Source organism: Copidosoma floridanum, unplaced genomic scaffold, assembly GCF_036245765.1.
Source record: "Copidosoma floridanum isolate Cflo_tuat_1 unplaced genomic scaffold, Cflo_Japanese_pri ptg000016l, whole genome shotgun sequence".
Taxonomy (NCBI): Eukaryota; Metazoa; Arthropoda; class Insecta; order Hymenoptera; family Encyrtidae; genus Copidosoma; species Copidosoma floridanum.
The window spans coordinates 7,338,168-7,353,641 of record NW_028321893.1 but is presented as its reverse complement, the minus strand read 5'-3'; the positions used below and the strand labels follow the sequence as shown (position 1 = coordinate 7,353,641).

The 15,474-nt window shown below is 31.9% G+C and overlaps 1 protein-coding gene across 4 annotated transcripts in view; it reads left to right on the top strand.

Annotated features, from left to right (window-relative positions):
• The window catches only part of Tim9a (translocase of inner membrane 9), a 150,299-nt gene extending 135,213 nt beyond the window's left edge, over positions 1-15,086 (top strand). For all 4 annotated transcript variants that reach the window (XM_014356193.2, XM_089592354.1, XM_089592353.1 and 1 more), the window contains one exon: positions 14,839-15,086. In XM_014356193.2, the coding sequence (XP_014211679.1) occupies positions 14,839-15,060 (222 nt within the window). In that variant the 3' untranslated portion in view covers positions 15,061-15,086. The remainder of the gene's footprint in view (positions 1-14,838) is intronic.
• The last annotated feature ends 388 nt before the right edge of the window (positions 15,087-15,474 follow it).

The window sequence follows — 15,474 nt, the reverse complement described above, 5'->3', positions numbered from 1 at the left end:
ATTAAGTTGTTGGTACTGTATAATAACTATAGTTGATTTTTATTGCCTTTTCTTCTATTACAAAATTTAGAGAGTTGAAAGGAGCGCAAATATATGCAGCTTCGCTGGAATTTATTTTTCTTATATGGATCAGCTTACGTTTACGCTTTTACGCATACTTGACCCTTTCTTTCTGTGTTATTGCACGAAAAAAGAAAAAAAAATACATAAATCTAATTTAAAATGAAACAGGTTTATCTACAAGTAAATTTATATCCAACAAAAATGACGGGGCTTATACAGATCTTAATAATGCAGTTTTTAGTGATTCTTTCATAATGGTACATGTTAAATTGCAAAATTTTTAAAATTGAACACGTGAAAGAGGGTACAGTTTAATAATCTGCATTGTTCTTGGGTATTTTAAATGGCATTTGAGTATACTTTTGATGCTTGAATAATATCTGTCAAAAAAATCTATACGTAATGAACTTTCTGGACGAGCATTGTTTATATTGCATTGTGCTATAATATATTGTTTATAATTGTTTAGTTATTAAATATAAGAATGTGTATTGAAACCACACCTAACTAACGTAGGTATATGCATTTTAAAGATAATTGCACCACCTTTGTACCCACAATATCGTTTCATGGAAGGTTTATTTATATTTATAACTATATTTTCTGCCTTATAATTTTATAAAAATATTACTTCTTACTTAGGTACTTGAGCACGCACGGTTTTTTTTTTAGTAAAGGGACCAGTAAGCCCTTCGGAATGTGTGGTAATTGACGCTTGCCTTATTATTTGACGGTCTCTATTAATTGAGGAAGCTTATAGCAAGCTTTCAAGAATGCTTTCTCCTCTGCATAAGCACTATGGCTCGCGACGCTGCAGTTAATGTACATATATACATATATATAGGTGCGTTGTTTAGCGTTTTCTTATACCTATGCTGCTGTTTAAGCTGCTCATCTCTTACAGCTAAGATACGATCAGATAAATAACGCCTGGCACATAACTTCACTTTATCTCTTCGAAGTTTAAAAAAAAACATGTAGTAAAAATTGGTATCCTTTACTATTTTTCCTTTCTACACATACATTGTGACGAGGATTTTTCAGCTGACGAACAGCCACCCTGATCCTGTCCTCCAGGAGATTTGCCACAGGTATTCCATTCGGGAACGCCAAATAGTTGTTAAAAGAAACTTAAAAGGGAAAAATAGGGCAATAATTACCATTAAACAATATTACTAATTGACGTTCACAGTCCTCCTGCGCTATTTATTCACTCTCTTACATACTTAATTACAACTCTATACTTTCTTTTTCTCTCTTTCTATCTCTCTCTATATAAATATGTATATGTGTGTGTATGTATGTGTGTGGGCGGCTGGTGCTTATGTTACTTTTACACAAACACACACCCTTAAACACACCTGGTACCTGACTAGTTTACCTTGTTCTTATATAACACCACACACACTGACTCTGGCTCGCTTTGATTGTCCTTAACCCTTTTGTCCCGATATATATACCCAGTGCATTTTACACAGTACACCTACCTTATCCCTATCCTCGTTCTTACCTGCTGCTACCTGGAACTCGCCCTAATCCTCGCGGTAGTTAGGCGGCATGGTTGTCTTCCGACGGATCAATCAGCGGTTACTCCTCTCTATTATTCACTGACTACACATTTTGTCTCCCTTTTGATTCGAAATCTTGCTTCACTAATAGTTCTCTTCCTTAATCCCTGCTAATCTTCTTTTTGCTTCTCACCTGTTACTTTTCTTGTATCCCGATAACTGTAATAACACAGGTATATAGTGTCTTGATAGTTTCAGCTACCACGTCACAATCCCTCCTCCTAGGCTAGACATTCTCTTGAATGTCTAAAGCCGTACATCATCGATGACTACCTTATTTTAAAACGAAAAGACTCTTACCTGGTGTCTCTTCAGTGATAGTTACTTCTCACCCCTCCTATGGATCCTTTGGTTTCTTGAAATAAATAATTATCAGTCTTGATCAGGGTTTTCCCTGTTTAATTTTTTTTTCTTTTTACTGGTTCTGGTTCCTGAAAATAAAAATTACTTTTTCTCCTCTGGCCTCTGCAAGCTCTCGTGTTCTAAAAATTACACAGTTCTTTATTACTTTACTTAGGCCCACTATCTCTCTGAAATTTTCTCTTTTGTTAACTCTACCCCTTTTACTCTTGATCTTCTTCTATTCTCTTAATCTTCTCTTTTTCTCTCGATCTTCTCTTTCTCTCTTGATCTTCTCTTTCTCCCCTGTATATGGCTATCATTCCATCCTCGTTGCCATTTTCCCTTTCCTGCAAAACAAAACAAAACAAAACGAAACCAGCAGAATTTTTTCCCGGGATATCCTACTACACACATGCACTCTTATTCTAGTTGTTTTCACGTTTATGCAACTAACACAGACGTTTACACAATCTTTAAAAAATTAATGTTGTGACATAAACTCTCAGAATAAGAATCACATTCATTTCTCAAGTGAGATGTCAGATAGATTTAAAATAACAATTTTTACGGGTTTAATAAAGGTGATCGAGGTGCGCAAATAAAGAAGGGTTGGACCACGCAGAAACGAAACTTCAATTTTCTTTTTTTTTTACTGTATCTTGAAAAGAACAAGTCAAAATAATTTTTTTTTATGTGGCATTTAAAAAAAATTCAATACAGGCGTTTACAAAATCTTCGAAAAACTTTTGTAGTTATATAACGTCTTGAAATTAGACAAAGAATCGTATCTCAAAAGTGAAGCCAGTTAGGAAAAAAATAGCTCCACGTATAGAAAATATGTATTACGATTTAAAAATGTGTGTTACATGGACTTTGAATACAAATAATCGTAATAATTCAAAAATTAACAAAAGTTTTATCTGAAAGAGAAAGCTACACCCTACCTATCCTACCTATAAATTGGCTTTATCTCTACTATCTATCATGTGTTATGAAAATAATTGTTACGTGACCGAAACCTATATTTTTAAAAATAATTTTGAGGTTAGTAGAAACGAGTAAAGCACGGGTCAATTTTGAAAACGAATAAATAATTATATAAAATGAATTGAACAAAAAATTAGAACTTTACAACGAAAAATAGCTATGTCTATTGTTTCCCTTAATCTCAGTCAGATGCAAAGTATTATTATCCTTTTGTAGTAGCTAAAATAAAAAATAAAAATATTTGTCGTATACAAAGATGCCAACATGAATTGATTATACATGTATAATGTTATATCAAATCCATAAATAGTACATAACACACTTACATAGGGAGCAAAAGCAAAGTAAGTCTCAGGTCTTACGTATAGAGTTGCCCGAGGCATAGCCAAGGTTGACCATTAACTTGAGATCTGAGGCTTCTTCACCTAATTCCATAGGGTAGATACGATTCTTTATTGTAACAATTCCTACATGTATTAATACATCTATCACAGCGTACATGGAAGTACTTAAAATGCTCGAATCACGTGTGACATAAATAGTATGTTGAAGTATATATATTTTATGCGTGTGCGTGCTCGAATACGTAATAAAATTATATTTTTACTTTTTAATATTGGACTTTTAAAGACCTATTGAAATGAGGTGTACTCTAATTTTTTCGGTTTTTGTTATACCGAGTTTAATAACATACGAGTTGGAAGTTTAACTTCTGCAGGGTGTCCCATGACCCGCACCTGGTTTTTGTGTTACAATGTGGCTTTGGTATGGACGGTCACATCTATCGCTGGAAAATTTTCTTATTCTACCTACTTAAACCCCAAAAAATATAAGGAAATTTTCGTGTTTTCTCAGTTATTTTAAAATAATAATATTTTCGATGAGCCACACATTCTAAATACGTATAATACTTATTTTCATAAAGACTAAAGGTTTGTCATGGGGTATGTCTCCTCAGCAATACTCCTCAGCTCCTTCTAATTTCATTAAAATAAAAATATAGAAGATTTGATTAGTATTAAACGTATACGAAAAAAATACAGATGTAAATATCTTTAACCTTTGATATTTAAATCACACCTTTTTCGTGTCTTGTTTAATCTATAGATCCTGTTCAAAGCTTTTACGTATGATACATTTAAACTGCTTTTTGATATTTTGTTCTTTTAAAAATCAAAAATATTTTTTGAGTTCTGAAATAAGAAATTTGCAAATATCACGTATATGAGCAATTTTTTTACAAACTGAATACTTTTTGACTCACTTATCTCCGATTTCTCTAGGTTATTTTATGGTTTCTATGTGTAAAAAATGAGAGATACGTATTCTGGCTTTTTTCGCATGATTTCGATAATGTATGTGTTTCAAAGTTTTCAAATCAAGTGATTTTCAGCTTTTTGGCTCATTTTCAACAGTTGATAATAAATTGTTATTAACAATTTATATTTAAAAATATTTTTAACGATGTTAACCAGCTTACTAACCTTTCTTCATATTTTTATCGTATTCTGCATCAAACTTTCTACAAAAAACCGTGAAAAAAAAAATTGAGAAACTTTTATTTATATGAGAAAAAAAAAAATTTTCTTACAGCGTGGCACATCAGAAAAAACGGTTTTTTGCTTAAAAAATAAGACTTTTTGCACATTTAAAAAAAAGTTAAGTTTAACGTAAAAGCTGTAGACAGTTGAAAGATTTGTTGACTGCGTAAAATGAGTACAAAATCTTATTCTGTTACCTTGGATATTTTAATAAGGTTTGGGAGTATCATTCAGAGAGGTGAGGAACGGGGAGTCCCCCTTGCTCGCTTCGATGTGCCCCTTTTACCGCGCACCTTCTCCTGCACTCTACAAACTTTAAGCTGTGCGACTGTAATAAATTTTTTTTTTTTAAATGCCTGGTGAGCGTGATTTTTGTTGTTGAGCATCTTCCTTTTGTACTAAAGTGTCTTGAAAAAAGTTTTTTTTAAATCTAACACATTTATAATGTGCCCTAATTTTTAATTAAAAGGCAACTTAACCTTGTTCTCTTACGAGAGACCGTGTTAAAGTGTCAATATTTAACAATTACTTTCTTGAAAATCTCCCTCCGTGAAAAATCTGAAAAAATTCATGTGCAGTCCTGATAAGCTCAAGTATAGCATACTTTTTTTTGGCTTGATTCTATATTTCGAACTTTTTCCCCGAACCTCCTTAATTTCCCGCATTATTTGGTGCCTTTTTTGAGAGTGCTGCTCAATGACGCAGCTACAGCTATTTAATTTGTAAATTTTTCATGAGTTTCTGAAAGTTTACATCACAATACTATTGCTTTTAACGTTTTTTAAAAATAACTTGTTGATTTTACGGAAAAAAATAAATTTTACTATTCATTAATTTGAACTATTTATTTGGGTGAAAAAAGCTCTGCCAAATATAACGTGTTGCTACTCGACAAACAAAGATTATGCAGAAGTGAAAAAAGTATTAGCAAAGCGTTTTCAAAAAGTGGTGACGATTAAAGGTGCTTTAAGGTATCACTGCATGATTCCATCCTACAGCAATTAGAAGCGAAGCAGTTCTCATCACAACAACAATAAACTTTAGTGAAAATTTTTAAGTAGATTATGTTGTACACTGCAGTAGTATATAACAGTTAATAAATTATTTTGAAGTGTCCATTAACTAACATAATATTCTTCATTTATTATTTTATTTCCATTAATAACGCTCAAACTAATAGATTTAGGGACTTGCCGTATGAATACTTTTATTCAGAATGACCTAATAACTACCATTGCATCTTTTTTAACGATGTAAAGCAAGAGAATGAGTCGTAAAGTGTGTCTAAAGCATAATGGGACAAGCCGTATGGAGTAAATTAATGTTAGATTTGCAAACAAATTTCTATTTGCATTAAGAGAATTTAAGAAAGAGAATTTTCAAAATTATTTGCAATTTTTACGAAAGTTTTAAGATTATGGCAAAACACACTTAAAAGATAAGTTATAAATCAGTTGATTTTCTACAATTTTCTCGGTTTTTTTTTTAAATAGGCAAAAGATTTAATTTTATCAGCAAACAACCGTTTTTTCTGAGGTGCCGCCCGCGCTGCAAAAATTCTTTTGTTTCTTGTATCAATAAAAGTATCTTAATTTTTTTAAACGATTTTTTGTAGAAAATGTCACGCAGAATACGATAAAAATAAGGTTAGAAAACTAGTAAACAATGTTAAAAAAGGATTTTAAAATTTAAACTGTTCATAATAATTTCAATTCGTTCGAATTTTTTATTAAAAATATCTCATCATTCAAATTTAATCCTTCAGCTACGCAAGTCTAATTAATGACAATTTTGTAGCTCTCATGAATACGGAGATATCAATTGATGAAGATGAGTTGAAAAGCCGAAAATCACTTGTTTTGAAAACTTTAAATCAATTATATTATCGAAATTATGCGGAAAAAAGCCAGGACTCGTATCTTTCATTTTTTGATGTAGAAACCATGAAAAAAGTTTGAGAAAAATCGGAGATCGGTGCGTCAAAAAGTGTTCAGTTTTTTAAAGGATTGCCCATGTACAACAACTATCTGTGGATTTTCTAGCGTAAATTAAGTTTTCTGAAAGTTGAAAATTTGAATGTACAACTCTTACATGTAAACAGTTTAGTACCAATGAAACAAAGTTTACTTTTTTCAAAGTAATGTTGCAAAATAATTTAACTTTCCTTGAACCTATTTCCAAGTTATGTCTAAGAATCAAATGAGTCATTATAAGTTATAATGGTTACAAATAAAATTATGTTATTAAAGTTTTTTTTTTTTTTAAAGTCAAAGACAATTTTACAATCCGATGTTTCAAAAAAAAAAGTTGCTTCTCTCATAATATATGAATGATTTTCACACCACCTATAAAGTACTGCTGTGTTATGTTAAGCCTTTTTATCTTAAGTTTTTAATATTCAGTAAATCATTTATGAAAAGTAAAAGACTAATTTCTTTTTGGTAGCATACTTGTCCATTTTTATTTTTTTTTATTATTGATTAAAGTTCAGTGTCTATAATCTAAAAACTAAACTTGTTATTTAAAAATTTTTTTGAGTTACTTCTATGAAAATTAGATTACAAGAATTTTTTTTGCATACGATTACATCAAAGAGTGAGTAAAAAGAACATTGAGTCATTAAAAATAGTGTCGTTCACTTAACATAAAGAATTCTTGTAGTAACTATCAAAATAAAAAAAACACAAATTGTGTAACTCATAATCCAAATGCAAATAGTGAAAATATCTTGAATTTAATAATTACTTTTGTGATTTTAAAAGCTTCAAAAAAAACTTTTGATTTTTTTTTAAATATTTATGTTTGTAGTATAATTACAAGGAGCCCTGAAAACTATGATGCAGATAAATTTGTAACTTAGATTTTTTTTAATGAGCAACAGAAAAAGAGAAAATTTTTATTTAAAAAAAAAAAAGAGAATAGTTTGTTAAATTTCTGTCAGTCATAAAATAATTTGAATGAAAATTTTTTTGTGTTCAATATATTTTATTTTCGATTTTTTTTTTACATCTATGTGAATAAATATCCTTTTTAAATTTTTAAAGCTAGAATGTATCATTCATAGTAAAATAAATATTTTCTTAAGTATAATCTTACAGAGTCATAACTTTGACTTCAAAATTTATTAATTGTTATACAGAAAGCTGAATTTTCGATAGCTTTCCGTACAAAATAATAGGTAATAATGATGAGATGCTTGTATTTAATGTAATCCGTTGGATGACAACCTTGATTTCCTGTTTTTCACTAGTCATAGTTTCTGCTTCTATTTTGTACTTAAATAATTGAGTTATTTCTAAACCTTACCATTGGAAAGATCTTCTATACTTTAATTTCTAATGAAGGACGTTCATCACAGTTATCTGCGGGAAAACTAGAGCTTGGTGACGAGGAAGTGAACATGCGGCAGTACTTGCATCTGTTTTTTATAGACAAGTGAACCTGTAAATGAACCTGAGCCTTTTTTTGTGTTATTAAAAAAGAAACTTTTCGATTCCTCTCAAAATTTAATATATTAATTTCATGGTATTACGTCGTGCAAAAAAGTTGGACAAATTCTGTAGACCGTTTCCTCATAAATTAAATTTTTGTGTGACTCCTCCATAGGGTTACTTGTTCAATTGAAGTTTTAAAAATATTTTTTATTTAAAAAATGGTGTTGTAAAACGGTATCAAATTTAACATGTGACTTTCTAACATCCTGTTGGAATTTAAGACATTATTGTACATAAAACGTTATGTGTTATGAACGTATTTTTGCTACAGTAAATTTAGTTTATGTGACTAAAAACATCTACTCTGCTATTTAAAAACCTTATTGGAAATTTAATGTTAACATTATCATCAGCTTGATTAGCAATATTATGGGTCGCGTCATCCACGCTGTAGTAAATTACAGTTCCTCTTATATTATTTTATATTTTGTTGTTGAAAAAATATGCGTATTTATTATAAGACATTGAAAAAGAAGTAGTTTGATATTGACTGTAGTGGACCGTATTAAGAGGTTGGCGTGGTAGTGATTTAATAGCTTGGGACAGTGACTTGCACACTATCAGTGAATAATTGCTCTTCGTGCATCCGAAAGTACATAAAGCAGTAGGAACAAAAGGCATGGATTCTTATAAAGATAAGAAAGTAACAAACTTGTTATTAACGTCAAGCCTCCCTACACATCACGAAAAATATGTATTGTGAGATGCTTTAGCTGCACGTACTGAAGGCAGACTGATACAAAACTATTTTGCAACGCAGCGCACGACGAGATGTATGTATGTGTATCAGAAAAAGTAATTACTTACAGAAAGTTAATACAAAACGATATCAAAATTTAAACCAAGTACAAGTAGTACTCCGGGAATGCAGTCAGGAGTGAAAACTTGAACTTATGGCACGTTGGGCACTTTTTTGGGTGAGCATTTTTAGGTGCGCTGGCGACATGAGAAATTGTACATAAAAAATCAAGTTTATCAAAGCAATGTGGGCACTTTTTAAATGGACATGAAGTATAACAATATAGAAACTATATTCGAAGGAAGTGGTTTTACTTAAATGAGTAAATATTAGTAAGTAGTAAATACAAAATTTATCAATTTTTTTAACACAATACTATAGCAGCAACACAAGTCAAATGAAATATTTAAATAAATAAATTTTCCGTTTAATATTCATTTATAAAATAAATATAAAAAACTCTCAATCTCGTCTGTCGCGAGGGCACGAACGAATTCCCATGTTAAGACTGCGTATCAGCGTTGGTCTGAGCATTATTCCACGCTCACAGTTCATGATTGATCGCACATAGTGCCGCTGACTGGATCCCACAGAGAACTACTTCGCGCAAGAATTCGAATTCAAAATCGTATGATTTTTTCAACAGACAGTAGGCGCGGAAATTCAAATTCAAAAGAATTCTTGGTATACTATTTATGTATGTAATCATACAACATTTTTAGGCATTAATTAGCCAATATGTACAAAGATTTCTTTCGAATTTGAATTTCTGCGCCTACTGTCTGCTGAAAAAATCATACGATTTTGAATTTGAATTCTCGCGCCAAGTAGTTCGTGGTGAGATCCAGGCAGTGACGCTATGTGCGATCAAGCACGAATTGTGATCGTGGAATAATCCTCAGACCAACGCTGCTGCGTATAGCATGCAGCGCTCTCGCATACCTATACACTCTGAGTATACATATAGGTATGTAATCTCGTCTGTTGCGAGAGCACGAACGACTGCCCATGCAAAGAGCGTGTATAGTATACATATATTTTAAGAATACACGCGGAGTATATCTGTGTAAAATCTCGTCTGTCGCGAGAACGGCTGAAAATGCTCACCCACAAAAGTGCCCAACGCGCCATAAGAAGTTTTCACTTCAAAAAACTTACGAAAAGATAAACATTGTTTTAACGTTAGAAAAAGTCTCTGTTTATATTTTGCATGGTAGTATTGGCAGAACATGTAACTGAAATAAGGACATAAATGTAACAATTTAGCGATCAACAATGAGAATTTAAAAGTGTATAGCTAAATAAAGAACAACTGCTCTCGTGACGTCTGTCAGTGAATGACTAACTTGGTTTAATAGTGGACTGCTTTACATAGTCTTTTAGTCAATAAATCGTTACCAAAAATGGTAGTAAAAATGTATTTGTTGGCAAGGTACTTAAAACTTAGGGGCCCTTAAAAGAACCGATGAGATTAATGGTTAAATAGGGAACTTAAATACTTATAGCGGCCCTGAAAATGGCCAGTGAGAAAATTTCCAGTTATTCTTTATTATTTTTCTTGATAATACAGAGCCAGCTGCGGGTTGCTTGACTCTTATCCTTGGAGTCTCTGTGTAAAGAGACCGTACTAGAGGAAGGTGCGCCGACAAAGAATTACTTGTCTTCAGGTCGTTTCCCGGATAACCGACCGCTCATCGTTAGTCGGAAAAGTGGGCCTGAAGAATACCTTTTCTGTAGGTATACTGTCAGGACGACCACTAAGAAGGAGGCCGTTGTGGCTGCCTGTACTTTCCAGGGCTGTTTTCCCTGGCTTGCATTTAAAGTAGAAAATTCTCGGACAGCACCAGGCTGGATTGTTGAACGGCCATAAAACTCTGAAGTGTTGGAGCAGGTTGTGCTCAGGCTAGACACGTCTCCTGGTATTTCGCCAGAGACATTGACGTTCTCAATGCCCATGTTTCCGTCACCCGGTCATCTTGACGATCTGGGGTAAAAACCGATTTACTTGGCTTGTCCACGAAAGAGAAGTGTCATCGGTAGCTGTAATGCCCAGCTGCACTACTAACAACTCTGTGCTTGGTGTAATGCCAATGAACGACCATGATAATCGACAACTCGATGGGCCATCTTATAACTACTCTTTACTATTTTTGACTGTGAATGGCTTCAGTTTTACCTCGGCGCTACCTAGTGGATTCTACTGAACTCAAGCGAAAAGCTAGCTTATTTTAGCAAAACTTTGAGCTCATTTATCGCTATTGTTATCAACTTTTTCAAGAAAAAAACTACGCGAAAACCATCTCGAAATCATCAAGAACAGTATGCGAAATTTCAGCAAAATTGGTTAAGTAGTTCTCGTGGTTAGCGATTATAACGGTCTTAGCGACTTTGGTTTATATATTAGTAAGATGATAACGGCCGCAGCAGCTGATGAATTATTGTGGCAACAATAAGTACGATAATAATAATGGTAAATAGTGATAAGATTACTATTCTTATTAAAACTAATAAATATAATAAATAAAAATACATATAACACTTCAATACAAGTTCATTCAATAATAATATCAGTTCTTTTTAAATCATATGAACAATAGCAATTATAATTATAATGTTAATTGTAGTGTTAATAAAAATATTCATCTAAGAGCACATACTCCTGGAGAAAGCATAATAATGTGATACGATTACAATGTAATAAGGCTGACTAATTTTTTATAGTAGCTGTCTCTTTATAGCTAGAGTATAAGCTCTTCAGAAGAATAAGCTCTTAGATATTTACTAGTTTAAGAAGAGAAAGAATTCAAGAAGGAGCTTCCATTCTCTTGTGTTGGTTGCTTGATTCATGGTGTTTTGGGTCCGCCTGCTCAAGTGTAGGAGAGAGGAAGTACGAATAATTGGTGACTAGGGTGTGTGGCCTATTTCCCATTTGTCCAGGGTACGGTCTGTTATTATCAGCGCTTGTCGCTCTCTTGCGTCATTCATTGGTGTTTCTTGCTTACGATTTTTTTTTATACCGGAAAATAGTAGACTGTTTATCTCGCAGAAACTTGAGAAATATTTGGCGTTCTTTATATTCGTCGGTACTCCAAAGTTGGCGAGTGCTCTTTTTTTTACATAAAAAGTAGGAGGTGTGGAGGGAAGAAAGGATACAGGTCTTAAGCAGAAAATCTTTCTTGTTGCTGACGATACCTTTTTTTTCAAATGCAGCAATTAAAGGATGTTTGTTTTGTTAAAGTTAAATTATATAAACCACAAAGTCTCCATGCCAAGCAAGATTAACCTGTTGAAGTTCATAATTGGTGTCTTCCTTGGGGAGGGCCGAGTGCAGGTGAGCGAATGGGTTGAGGAACGGCAAGAGGGTCGATGACTAAAACTGGTTTTACAACTATATCATACGTGATCGTAAGTACTAAATCTAGCAATTTTCTTTTAACTACTATCACAGAGGCTGGTGGAGGGGGAGGGGCGTATTCTGCGATGCCGCAAGCAAACCGTAACTTAAATGCGTTTGTCAAAGTCTCATCACACCATGAATCTTTATGTACTCTTTATTCATCAAAGCGATTGGATCTTTATTTAGTATACTTGTATGAGAGCCCTGTACAATCGAGTTTTTTACTGGTTGATGAAGAGTTTTCACCTTCTGCTACACTCTTACGATGCATTTGGTTTGCAATTTTGCAGTTTTTGGTTGAATCCCAGCCGGCTTTCTCTGGACTGCTCAAATAATTTTATTAATTTTTGGTAATTATCACCCAAGTTCTTAGTCTCATTGTCAGTTGCTCGAATGCTTTTATTTAATTGTTGTAGTGGAGAAATTATTACAGGATTACAATTTATGAACGTCTCTGATGTGTTATGTGCTTTTTTCACATTATCTATTTGAAAAAAATTGATTAAAGCAATAGTAATATTCACTACAAAAACTGAAGTATTATAAGCAACGAAATCTCCAGTTACATGTTCAGCTAGACCATATACTCCAACGATGTATTTTGTATAGCAATAGATATTGGAATACCTATCAAAATAGTTGATGAATGAAAGTGTTACTAATATTTAAAATTTATTACTGAAAAATTTATCTAAAAATATTTCGCAACTTTTAAAATCCCTACTAGATGGCAGGAGCTCTTCACTGCTGTCATTTGGAACATTCAAAATTGTTGGGAAATCACTAATCATTATCACATATTTGCACTCCAAAAAATTTTCATTAACGATTTCCATGATGGAACTGTCAGAAATAAATGAGTACCATTAGTCTTCAAATTTGGAGTATCTATTTCTGCTGATAAATTTCTGCCATTATTAATAAATAATCAATGACTACAGTGATACAGTGTAATAATTTTTAGGAATGGTGCTAGAGATATGAATAATCACTAAAAATGACTGATCATGCGTGGGCTTACTTTTTATGCTTTAAATACATTATTTGTTTTAAAAATAAAACTACCACTCCTCACAGTGGCCTTTCTATCACTTCATTTTCTTGAAAGTGTAATGAAAGTTGAGTTGATGAACAATTAACAGTTATCTGAGTTGTAGCACCTTATGCATAAGTAGTTAAATACTTACGTTACTGCTTAACATCAACTAGCTTTAAAACATAAAATAAAAAAATATTGAAATATTTGCTACAAAATTTTGTTACACTAATATTTCATAATAAATCTTTTTTATACATGGCACGATGTGTAATAGGGTCCTAGCATCCAGTTTTGTCAATTGACATTTCGGATTTACGCATTTCTCCTCGTTTCATTTGCTAGGAAATAATACATCTGAAGCACTTGAATACTTGGTCTGAAAATTTTTTGTAATTTTCTGCAGAACACCCTGGCACTTTGATACAATTGTAACACAAAAAAAAATAAATACTAGAATATTCTGCTAGTGCACATATAAACTGAAGCGAATAAATATTATTTCTCTTAACAATGCGGTGCTATTATTAGAATGCCATACCACAACAGAGATTTTGATGTAAAAATATACAATAAACTTACTTTAAGACATAAGTACAAATTATTTATTTATGCTGCTCTCTCTCTCTCTCTTTCTCTCTCTCTCTGTCTGTCTCTAGTGCTCTTCTATTTACAGTCTTCTTCTGTTTGTAACAAACATTATCATAGCCAATTAGTTACTGTCCCGCATTTTGCCACTTACTCCCTTGGAGCTCACTAATTAAAACATATGTACATACATTAGAATATTGTGCAGAAAAATAATAAGTGATTTTAAATTGTATGAAACTTGCTTTCGAAATTCACAAACTTTTTTTTTAATGCAATTAGGCATTTCAAATATCGTATACAGTCAATTGTGTAATTTTGTATCCGCTTATGAAGATGATTCTTTACTTGTCTCGTTTTTATTTCTTTAAATATTTAATTAAACGCATTTTCTGAGTATTTTACTAAGATAATTATAATTATCTTTCAGAATTTGATCAGATGTAAAGAATATACAACGATCATTTATTTGATCCTCACGTAATCGTTGATCAATCCTTACATCTGAGTTTTCTCCGTTTCTGTGATATTTGTATTTTAATCATAAAAATATAGCCAACAGTTAAACTGTTTAATTGTAAGCGAAATTCTTTTAAAATAAAACATGTCTTAGCAAAATAAAACATATTTTAATAAATACAGTCAAAAAATTTTGTTACACATGCTTTGTTGAATAATTAATCTGTATTCATGTTAGGTGTATACCATATTTCATGTTTTAAATATTTTATCTTTTGAAAATTTTAAAACTATTATAACAGTAAAATTTATTACGTAAGCATTTTCTTTTTTCATAAAGGCTGATGAGAGAGTTATTCTGACAGTAGTATTGAAGCGGGAGAAATTTTCATTTTTATTAAGAAAAGACACTCGTTTCTAATGAAATTGTTCCGAAAAACATTTAAGAATCAAATTTTATCCCCGTTTTCTTTAGAGTTGATATTAATAAGAGGGATCATGGTTTCATTATTATGGAATTTACATAGATATAACTTTTAATGATAATTAGCTAATGTCTTAGAGAAATATATTTTTATGAGCATATAACCTTTTGCAAAAATTAAAAAAATAAATATTTTTCAGTTCCAGGAGTTTTTGACATCATACAATAAACTGTCAGAATTATGTTTTATAGATTGCATATTTGACTTTACAAGCCGAAACATTCAGAAAAAGGAAGAGAAATGTACTGTCAACTGTATGGAGAAATTTTTAAAAATTAACCAAAGAATATCCCAGCGTTTTCAAGAATTTCAAATGATTGCAAATGAAAATACTATTTCAATGGCAAAACGACTCAAATGATTCAATATAATGATTATCTAAACACATTGATAAACCTAATAAAGTTTTTTTGGTATTACATGTAAAATTATACGAACACATGTATCATAATCTAAGTACTGAAACGGATTTCTTACTACATTTATCGCATATCAGAGATAAAACTTAGTGATTGCTGCAACAGCTTGACACAACACTTTTTTTTTTAATTTTCCTTTAGAAGCCGATCCCTCAAAATTTCAACTTAAAATTTAGTGTAGCCCCTTAACAACTCTACACGTTACGCACAGAACGTTTTAACACACCGTTATCTCAACAAAAGTCACTCAACACTATTATTTTCATTTGTGTAAAAACACAAATCAGGCATGCACAAGTGTAGAAGCACAATTGTGTTAAAAAATCTTGTGCAAAGTACGTTGTATTTTATTGTTT